Below are 10,628 nucleotides of genomic sequence, written 5' to 3'. Positions count from 1 at the left end.
TGTTTTCTTAATCTGAATTCGGCCCATGCCTCCATCGCAAACTTATGAGCTGCACTTACATGGTGGGTTTTGAAAGCTGTTGTAGCTTTCCGCCAGTTGTGGTAACTGGTGACAGTGAAGGTAGACTCAGAATGGAACCCATGTCCTCCACACAGGAAATGCCTGCATGCGAAGCAGAATGTAGCATTTTTTGTGATCGAATATTCCAGCCAGGAGTACAGGTCAAAACAGCTACGAATAAAACTCCTTTGCTGATTGCCAAACTTGTTGCGAGCGGCGAAGGGTACTTTCTCAATGCTGGCCAACGGGGTCCTTCCTCAGGCTGCTGGCTGACATCACTAACAGTATTCCCACTCGCACTAAGAGCAGCTTCATCCACGTTCTCTTCTGAATCCCGCTCCTTTTCTTGTTCCTCTACTTCGCCCTCACACTCCTTCGATGAACTGCTGTCGTCCTCATCCCCACTTACTCCTTTCTGCATGTCACTTTCAATTAAGACAGGCTCAGGCTGAGACACCACTGATTCTTCTGGATGAGGTCGTTTTCTCACTAAAAATCAATCAATTTTTCACGCCGGCCAAAATAATGCACGTGCCAGGCCTATGCTCGCTTGTAAAAGCACAATGTGTGCGCGTGTGTGGCATCCGTTAGTCTCGCGAGACTATGGATCTGCGCCTGGGTGTATACTATCAATCTCTCACATGAGTGAGAGTGAGTGACATCACCACCTTAAGTGATCTCAGATCAGCTTAACTGATCTGAGGACAGCAATGAGAAGACATTGACAACGAACGAATAAGCAGAAGTGTAGAGTGGATCTGACCTTAAGAGTTTATAACTTTATTGCTGCGTGGGTGCTATGGTAATTGGGGGTGATGATTCACTAGATCAACTGCAGAAACAAGCTGTATTCAAAACTATACAGAGAAAGCAGCTGTAATTTGTATGTCAAATTTCAGTTAATTTCTTGGTGGTGCTGTGGTGGTGCTGTTGTAATTTCTGCTGGTGCTATAGCACCAGCTCAGCACCACAGCTGAGGGCAAATCTTTATGGCAGAGGTTAATGCAGATAGATCCTCAACTGGTCAGGGCAAGATTGGATATGGGGAGAAGGCAGGAGATTGGGGCTGAGAGGAAAATTGTTTCAGTCATGATGAAATGGTGGAACAGACCCAATGGGCCAAAATGGCTCAATTCCGCTCCTAAATAATATGGTAGAACACAAAAAGCCTTATAATAAACCAAGCAACACCAACACAGAAACACACACACACAGTGCTGGAGGAACTCAGCAGGCCAGGTTGCATCTATGGAAAAGAGTACAGTCGATGTTTCGGGGCGAGACCCTTCTCGGACAGGACAAGAGGGGGAGAACTAAGCCAGGGAGGACCTGATCTTGTCAGTGGTGTTTATCTGAGGTGCTGCTGCGAGCAAGTTTCTCGTGCACACGTGTACTTTCGCGTCCCTGTCTGATCATGTGGAGGCTGGAAATCCGCCGGTCCGGCCTGACGGCGACCTGCAGACCGCGCTGCCGAGCCGCCGTCACTCACGGGCCGCCCTCCCCGAAGCGCTCGGCATCGCTGCGCACGCGTCGGCTCCGAGCGGATCCGCTGCCCCGCTTCCATCGCAGAGCCCCGGGCGTGCGGGCTTGCTCCGGCACAGTTGGGTAAGGGCTGTCCGTGTGTGACCATCAGCGGGGAAGGCAGCGCCGCCTTCCGCTCTCCGTTCTCTCTCTCGCTGTTTCCTGTATAAAACGCAAAGTTTTCTGATGCATCTGATCTGATTAATCAGGGGGAAGCTGAGATTGCGGAGAAAGGAAGAAGTCCGCGGAAGAATATTCTCCGAAGAAGGAGCCTGGGAGGTATAGCGTTGCCAAGGACCGAGGTGGTGCGCTGTGTTAGCGGGAGGGAGGCGAGGTGAAGCCCGGCGAGTCGGATCCCTGCAGCCCGTGTGGCACCCGGAGAGCGGCGGCGGCGGCACGATGAACGGCTGGATCCTGCTCACTCTGGGACTCTGTACGCTGGCTAACGGCGAGCTGGTAAGTGGCCGGCAGACTAAGTTCCTGGATCGGACAGGAGAGGATAAGGGCAAGCGAGCGCTGGCACCGAGTGTCCACGCTCGCTGAAATGGTTATCTGTCTCTTACCAAATCCATTTACACCCCAGTATAAACTTATTGCCCTCACTGCATCTCCTTACTCTGGCCGTGTGCCTGGAGATTTGAGTTGTTTCTGATTTATTTTCGAGGAGGCTTCTTTCTGTCCCGTCCGGGGTGGCGGGCGCAGGCTAATGTGTGTTCGGAGTATGCGGGAATGTGGCGCTCTTTAATCCCGGGCAGTCTGGCCTGGGGCAGTGCGAAGGAGAAAGCGGCGCTTCATTCCCCCAACTCGCCCACTCAGCCCTCGCTGCCGGCCGGCCGAGGGGGAGCTGGACAAGTCAGGAACTAAGAGATGCAGAGACAAGTTTCTAACTAAAGTTAAGGTGTGTGTGAGTGAGTGTGGGTGTGTGTGAGTGAGTGTGCGTGTGTGTGTGTGTGTGAAAAAACACGAACGAACGAACACAGGTGGGATGTTTAGTGGACTGACTATCCGAGTCCTTTAGATGGCGCGGGAGGTTTTTAATATTTCTCGCTTTTGTACGTAAATGGCACGGTTCGTTCATGGCGCAGGGCTGCAGATGTTTAGCACAGCAGCCAGGGGTTTCCAGAGTGGCCGTATCTACTTTCAGATCACTTAATGCCCCTTGAGTTCGCCACAGAGCTGCTTTAAAATTAACAAAATCAAAGTGGATTTAAGATTAAATTTTGTTTTTTTTTGTATGGAAGGAGTATCATTGTTAGTATCTATTTCCGATGACATTTACATTATACTGTATTCTCTCACAAAACTCTTTAGTGGCGTTATACTTCATCTGTAATTTAAAAAAAATGCGGTTTGTCAGTGGTAATGAGAAGCGCGGCTCCTAAATGTTTCGCAGAGCGAAGTGATGAAGGGAATCATTCCGATGACTACAATTCTGATAACCAGTTCAGAGAGAGCGGGAGATGGACTGGGGAAAGGGAGAGATCGGGGAGAGGAAAAGGGGAGGAGGGGGTGAGAGGAGAGAGAGAGAGATATGGAGATGTCAGTTTTCCAAGAGTGAACTCCATAAAGTGTACTGATCGAACTCGGTAAAACTTTATGCCCTGAACAATCCCGTTGCGACCTGCTTTGTACATCATGGTTTGTTTTGCCGTAAGTAATTGAACGATTGCAAAATTATCGGTACTCCAAATCAACAACCTTGGTTCTCAAAGATAAAAACGAGTTTCTTAGTATGGTTTGGCTGTCCATTTGTGCGAGACGTACAGCAGGCGTGCTTCTGATCTGAAAATCTGCATCCCGATTGACACCAGCAGAAGGTCCTTGACCAGACGCTAGCTGTGCGGACTCCACAAACCGATCTTCACACATGAAGCAGATGGGACCTGTGCTGAAATCTGTAAACGATGGGCTGCTCTGCACACAAGAACAAGGCGTGCCTCTCACAAAATGCTGGAGGAACTCAGCAGGTCAGGCAGCATCTATGGAAATGAATAAGTGAGAACCTTCATCGGGCTGGAAATGAGAGGGGAAAGAAGCCAGACCCAGAATTGTTCTGTCTCCAGATGGGCTCAAAACATTCCCCCTTCATAGAGGCTCCCTGACATGAAAGACCATAAGACAGAGGAGTGGAGTTAGGCCATTCAGCCCATCGAGTCTGCTCTACCATTCCATGGTGGCTGATTTATCATCCCTCTCAACCCCATTCTCCTGCTTTCTCCCTGTAACCTTCCATGCCCTGGCAAATCAAGAATCTATCAACCTCACCTTTAAATATACCCAATGACTTGGCCTCCACAACCAGTTGTGGCAATGAATTCCACAGATTCACCACCCTCTGGCTAAAGAAATTCCCCCTCATCTGTGTTCTGGATGGATGTCCCTCCGTTCCGAGGCTGTGTCCTCTGGTCCTAGACTCTCCCACCACAGGAAACATCCTCTCTATGTCCATCCTGTCTAGGCCTTTCAATATCTGTTGCTCTAAACTCCACCCTTTCATTACCAAAATTATTCTCAGGAACCTCCTCTGGACCCTGTCCAATGCCAGCACATCCTTTCTTCGATAAGGAGCCCAAAACTGCTGACAATACTCTCAAGTGCGGTCTGACCAATGCCTGATAAAGCTTCAGGTAACAATATTTATCATCTCTGACACAGGTTAGAATGTTGAATTCATTTGACATGTACAACTGTTATGACTACATTGTGCATGAAGTACTGACTCATCTTTGCACTTGCCGTCCGCCCAGCCGTCAGTGCATAGGACACGGGGGCAGAATTGGGCCATTTGGCTCATTGGGTGGGCTTCGCCATTCCTAAATGGCTGATCCATTTCCCTCTCAACCCCATGACCATACACTTCATAACACTGTACTGTATTCCATCTGCCACTTCCTTGCCCATTCTCCTGATGAGTCCTTCTGTAGCCTCACTTGCAACACGCTGGAGGAACTCAGCAGGCCGGGCAGCATCCGTGGAAACGATGAGTCGACGTTTCGGGCCGGAACCCTCCATCAGGACTGAAGAGGGAAGGGGCAGAAATCGAAACCTGAGCTTAGCCTCATTATGGCAGTAGAGGAGGCCATGTATGGACATATCTGAATGAGAATGGGAAGCAGAGCTGAAGTGGGTGGCTACTGGGAGATCCTGTCTGTTGTGGCGGACAGAACGGAGGTGCTCAACGAAGCGGTCCCTCAATCTGCGTCGGGTTTCACCGATGTAGAGGAGGCCGCACCGGGAGCACCGGATGCAATAGATGACCCCAACAGACTCACAAGTGAAGTGTTGCCTCACCTGGAAGGACTGTTTGGGGCCCTGAATGAGGCAAGAGAGGAGGGGTAGGGACAGGTGTAGCACTTACGCTTACAGGGATAAGTGCCGGGTGGGAGATCCGTGGAGAGGGACATGTGGATCAGTCCTCTACTGCCATGATGAGGCTGAACTCAGCTTGGAGGAGCAACACTTCATATACCGTCTAATTAGTCTCCAGCCCCTTGGTATGAACATAGAATTCTCCAACTTCTGGTAATTCCCTCCCCCACCCCCTTCCCCTATCCCTATGTCACTCTGCCCCTCCCCCAGCTGCCTATCACCTCCCTCATGGTTCCGCCTCCTTCTACTACCCATTGTGTTTTCCCCTATTCTTTCTTCACCTTTCCTGCCTATCCCCTCCCTGCCTCCCCTCCCCCACCCCTTTATCTTTCCCCTTACTGGTTTTTCACCTGGAACCTACCAGCCTTCTCCCTTCCACCCTCCCCCCACCTTCTTTATAGGGCCTCTGCCCCTTCCCCCTACAGTCCTGACGAAGGGTTCCGGCCCGAAACCTCGACTCGTTTCCACAGATGCTGCCCGACCTGCTGAGTTCCTCCAGCGTGTTGTGAGTGTTGCTTTGACCCCAGCATCTGTAGAGTATTTTGTATTTACTTCTGTAGCCTCTCTGCTTCCTCAAAACTTCCTGCCCTCGGCCTATCTTCATATTGTCTACAAACTTTGTAACAAAGCCAGCAATTTCATCATCCAAATCATTAACATACAACGTTAAAAGAGGCACTCCCAACACCGACCCCTGTGGAACACCACTAGTCACTGACAGCCAACCAGAAAAGGCTCCCTTTATTCCCATCTGCCTCCTGCTAATCAGCCACTGCTCTATCCATGCCAGAATCTTTCCTGTAATACCATGGGCTTGTATTTGCTAAGCAGGATCATGTCCTACTAAACAGCCTAATGTGTGGCACCTTGTCAAAGACCTTCTGAAAATCCAAGTACAGCATAAACTGAATCTCCTTTGTCTATCCTGCTTGTTATTTCTTCAAAGAATTCTAACAGATTTGTCAGGCAAGATTTTCCCTTAAGGAAGCCATGCTGACCGCAACCTATTTTACCATGTGCCTCCAAGTACCCCAAAACCACATCTTTAACAATCGACTCCAACATCTCCCCAACCACTGATGTCAGATTAAGTGGTCTATAGTTTCCTTTCTTCTAGATCCTTCTCTTTTTAAAGAGTGGAGTGACATTTGCAATTTTCCAGCCATCTGGAATCATTCCAGAATCTAGTAATTCCTGAAAGATCGTTACTAATGCCTCCATAATCTCTTCAGCCACTTCTTTCAGAACTCTGGGGTGTGCACCATCTGGTCCAGGTGACTTATCTACATTCAGACCTTTCAATTTCTCAAGAACCTTCTCTCTAGTTATGGTAACTTCACACACTTCATGCCCCCTGATGCCTGGAACTTCCACCGTACTGCTAGCAACTTCCACAGAAAAGGCTGATGCAAAACACTTATTCATTCGCCATTTCATTGTCCCCATTACTAGCTCTCCAGCGTCATTTACCAGTTGTTCAATATCTAATCTTACTTCTCTTTTACTCCTTAACATATGTGGAAAAAGTTTGACATGCTCTTTATATTTGATCCTTTCCCTTCTTATGGCTCTTTTAGTTGCTCTCTGTTGGTTTTAAAAGCTTCCCAATTCTCTAACTTTCCACTAGCTTTTGCTGTTTTCCTTTTGCTTTTATGTTGGCTTTGACTTCCCTTTTCAGCCGTGGTTGACTTTAGAACACTTCTTCATCTTTGGGACAAATCTATCCTGTGCCTTCTGAATTGCTTCCAGAAACTCCGGCCATCGCTGTTCTGCCGTCATATCTGCTTGTGTCCCTTCCCAATTAACTCTGGCCAGCTCCTCCCTCATGCCTCTGTAAATCCCTTTACTGCTCTGTAGTACTGATACATCTGACTTTAGCTTCTCCTTCTCAAACTGCAGGGCGAATTCTATCATAGTATCTCTGAAGGGTTTCTTTAGCTTAAGCTCCCTAATCAATTCCAGTTCATTGCACTACATCCACTCCAGAATAGCTAGTCCCATAGTGGGCTCAAACACAAGCTGCTCTAAAAAGGCATCTCTTTGATGGAGAATGGATGTGAAAGCACAGAGGAACATCTGGAGAAATTTCTGAAACGCCAGTTCGCTGCTGTTGTTACTGTGTGCTCGGGAATCTTTCAGAGGGTAGGCCTCAGAATCCCCGGCCTTGCCTGCTTTTGGCGACCGGGAAGGAGGTCGAATCATTTGGACAGAGATGGCGCTCAGTACTCGGTGTCGGAGAGCTGATCAGAGCTCGAAGCTTTCAGATTGTGGTCGGCATGGCAGGGAGAGTTTTTCTTCCTTCTCCCGTTTGCATGAGATGTGGGACATTTGAGAAACGTTGAACTCTACTGTGCTCATGGACTTCTTCATCAAGTTATGGTATTGTTACACTGTTGTAACTATATGTATAATTACGTGGTTTTGTCAGTTTTTTCAGTCTTGGTTTGTCCTGTGTTTTGTGATATCACACTGGAGGAAATAATGTATCATTTCTTAATGCATGCATTACTAAATGATAATAAAAGAGGACTACGTGTCTTCATAATCTAAATCTAAAATCCCAATCTACCTGCATATTGAAATCGCCGTGACTATTGTAACATTTTCTATCTCCCATTATGATTTGCATCCCATATCCTGGCTGACTGCTTGGAGGCGTGTATATAACTCCCATAAGGGTCTTTTTACATTTGCAATTTCTTAACTCTACCCCCAAGGATTCTACATTTCTGATCCTATGTCACCTCTCTCTAAGGATTTGATTTCTTTTTTTTTTACCACACTACCCCCTCTGCCTGTCTGCCTGTCCTTTGGATACAATGTATATCCTTGGATGTGAAGCTCTCAACTATGATCTTCTTTCAGCCATGAATCAGTGATGGCCACAGTGTCATACCTACCAATCTCTACAACTGTGCTATGAGGTCATCAATTCCCACCGCTATCTGTAAGGACTTTGTACGGTCTCCCTGTGACCCGTGAGTTTCATCCGGATGCTCTAGGTTTCTCCCACGCTCCAGAGATGTATGGATTAGGGTTAGTGAGTTGTGAGCAACAATTTTGAGCTGCCCCCAGGACAATCCTCGCCGATCTGATCTGCTGCAAACAACACATTTCACTGTACGTTGTCATGTTTTGGGGTACGTGTGATGATCCACACCAGTGCAGTATGAAAAGAGCTGCCTTTTAATCAGGGTGGTGGTTGAGATTTTGAAGTCAGAGTTTCGCAGCAGTTTTTCTGATTTGAGGAGCGACCAATCGGCAAGTGCCATTGCGTAAAAAGTGCGACCATTCAGTCAGGTCTGCATTCAAGATTTAAAAGGCAGAGCTTTGAGCCAGTTTTCTCTGAGTTGGACAATCCACACCAGGGGTACATTTTAATCAAGGCACCAATCAAGATTTCTAAAGAGGAGCTTCGTGGCAGGTATCCTGATTTGAGGAGCGACCAATCAGCAAGAGGGATTCATTAGAAAGGGCCAATAAGAATAATTCAAGTGCAAGTGGAGCGGCTGTTCACTTGGAGTGTGCCAGGCTTTAGAGTGGCTTGGCTGGGGTAAACTGTCTTGTAAGTTGCGCTCTCTTCTTCGTGTTCTTCTTTGTTCATTCCTCATCTGTTTGTGCATAGTAGTGTAGTGAGAATGGCTCCGGGGCAGCGTTTTGTCCTGGGTGTGGGGTGTGGGAAGTCTGGGAGACCTCCAGTCTCCCGGGGAAATCCATCTGCGCCAGATGCACCGAGCTGCAGCTTGATGACCTTTGACTCATACGGGAAGATGGGGAGGTGATGGGAGCTGCAGGGAGGTAGTCACCCCTAGGTTGCAGGAGACAGGTAACTGGGTGACTGTCAGGAGAAGGAGAGGAAATGTACAGCCAGTGCAGAGTACTTGGTTACAGGAGGGACAGGACTGGCAGCTTAATGTTCCAGGGTTCCAATGTTTCAGACGTGATGGAGGCAGAGGGGTGAAGGGTGGGGGGGGGGAGGTGGCATTGCTAGTCAGGGAAAATGTTACAGCAGTGCTCAGGCAGGACAGATGAGAGGACTTGTCTACCGAGGCCATATGTGTGGAGCTGAGAAACAGGAAAGGTATGGCCACATTAATGGGGTTGTATTATAGACCACCCTATAGTCAGCGAGAATTGGAGGAGCAAATCTGCAGAGAGATAGCAGGCAACTGCAGGAAACATAAAGTTGTGGTGGTAGGGGATTTTAATTTTCCACATGTTGATTGAGATTCCCATATTGTTAAAGGTCTAAATGGGTTAGAGTTTGTAAAATGTGTTCAGGAAAGTTTTCTAAATCAATATATAGGGGTACCAACTAGAGAAGATGCAATATTAGATCTGTTAGGAAATGAGTTAGGACAGGTGACGGAAGTGTTTGTAGGGGAACATTTTGGTTCCAGTGATCATAACACCATTAGTTTCAACTTGATCATGGATAAAGATAATTCTGGTCCTTGGGTTGAGGTTCTAAACTGGAAAAAGGCCAAACTTGAAGAAATGAGAAAGGATCTAAAAAGCGTGGATTGGGACAGGTAGTTCTCTGGCAAAGATGTGATTGGTAGGTGGGAAGCCTTCAAAGGAGAAATTTTGAGAATGCAGAGTTTGTATGTCCCTGTCAGGATTAAAGGCAAAGTGAATAAGAATAAGGAACCTTGGTTCTCAAGGGATATTGCAACTCTGATAAAGAAGAAGAGAGAGTTGTATGACATGTACAGGAAACAGGGAGCAAATAAGGTGCTTGAGGAATATAAAAAGTGCAAAAAAAAACTTAAGAAAGAAATCAGGAGGGCTGAAAGAAGACATGAGGTTGCCTTGGCAGTCAAAGTGAAGGATAATCCAAAGAGCTTCTACAGGTATATTAAGAGCAAAAGGATAGTAAGGGATAAAATTGGTCCTCTTGAAGATCATAGTGGTCAGCTATGTGCGGAACCAAAGGAAATGGGGGAGATCTCAAATGGGTTTTTTGCATCTGTATGCAGCCCCCCCTGGCCACCCTCAGGGTCCCTCGGCTCGCTGTCGTCTAGGGAAACAGCCTCGGCCCTGCCAAACTGGGTAATTCGTTTGTGTGGATGCTGTGTGAGGTACCCCACCCCGCCCAAATAACAGACATTACACCAGATGCAATTAAATGATTTACAGTTTATAGATATTACTGGAACTATATAATTAAAAGGGAATAAAATATAAAAGGAAAATAAAAGGCGCCACACTTATCAAAGTTCAATCTCTTCGTGCACAAACAGTTGGAGCTCAAGGACCTTCTTCTTCACCCTGCGACCCCTTCGGACCACCTCGACCGGCCGCCTGGGACCAACAACGGTGGTCGACCAGATGCTCCACACGAGTCCGTCTCCGTCTCCTCGCCGAACGTCCCGCTCGGGGTCCGACCCCGTTAGCGGACTCACAGCACCTGGTCCATTCTCTGTCTCACTCCGCCTTCTCCCCAAAACCCCGCGCATACAGTATCTTCAAATACACCAAAACCATAACAACTATCCCAATTGGTTAATAGCACCCTCTTATCACCCTCTAAACCACAATAAGCTGCTAGCGCAAACTTTCTCAGCGTTAAAGCACAACAAAGCCGCGTTCCCCAGATTAACATAACAAAAACGCCATTTTAATTAGCCTTCGCAGTAACATAAAAATCGAAACCCCCTTACACTCTCCCCCCACCA

The 10,628-nt window shown here is 47.7% G+C and overlaps 1 protein-coding gene across 1 annotated transcript in view; it reads left to right on the top strand.

Moving 5' to 3' along the window:
• The first annotated feature begins 1,564 nt into the window (after positions 1-1,564).
• sdc2 (syndecan 2) overlaps positions 1,565-10,628 on the top strand; it is a 166,279-nt gene continuing 157,215 nt past the window's right edge. The window contains exons 1-2 of the mRNA XM_072273009.1: positions 1,565-1,665; positions 1,791-2,037. Of these exons, the coding sequence (XP_072129110.1) occupies positions 1,981-2,037 (57 nt within the window). The 5' untranslated portion in view covers positions 1,565-1,665; positions 1,791-1,980. The remainder of the gene's footprint in view (positions 1,666-1,790; positions 2,038-10,628) is intronic.

Source organism: Mobula birostris, chromosome 1 (assembly GCF_030028105.1).
Source record: "Mobula birostris isolate sMobBir1 chromosome 1, sMobBir1.hap1, whole genome shotgun sequence".
NCBI classification, from domain to species: Eukaryota; Metazoa; Chordata; class Chondrichthyes; order Myliobatiformes; family Myliobatidae; genus Mobula; species Mobula birostris.
Note: the sequence above shows the minus strand (reverse complement) of the source record. Positions and strands in the feature narration are given on the sequence as shown.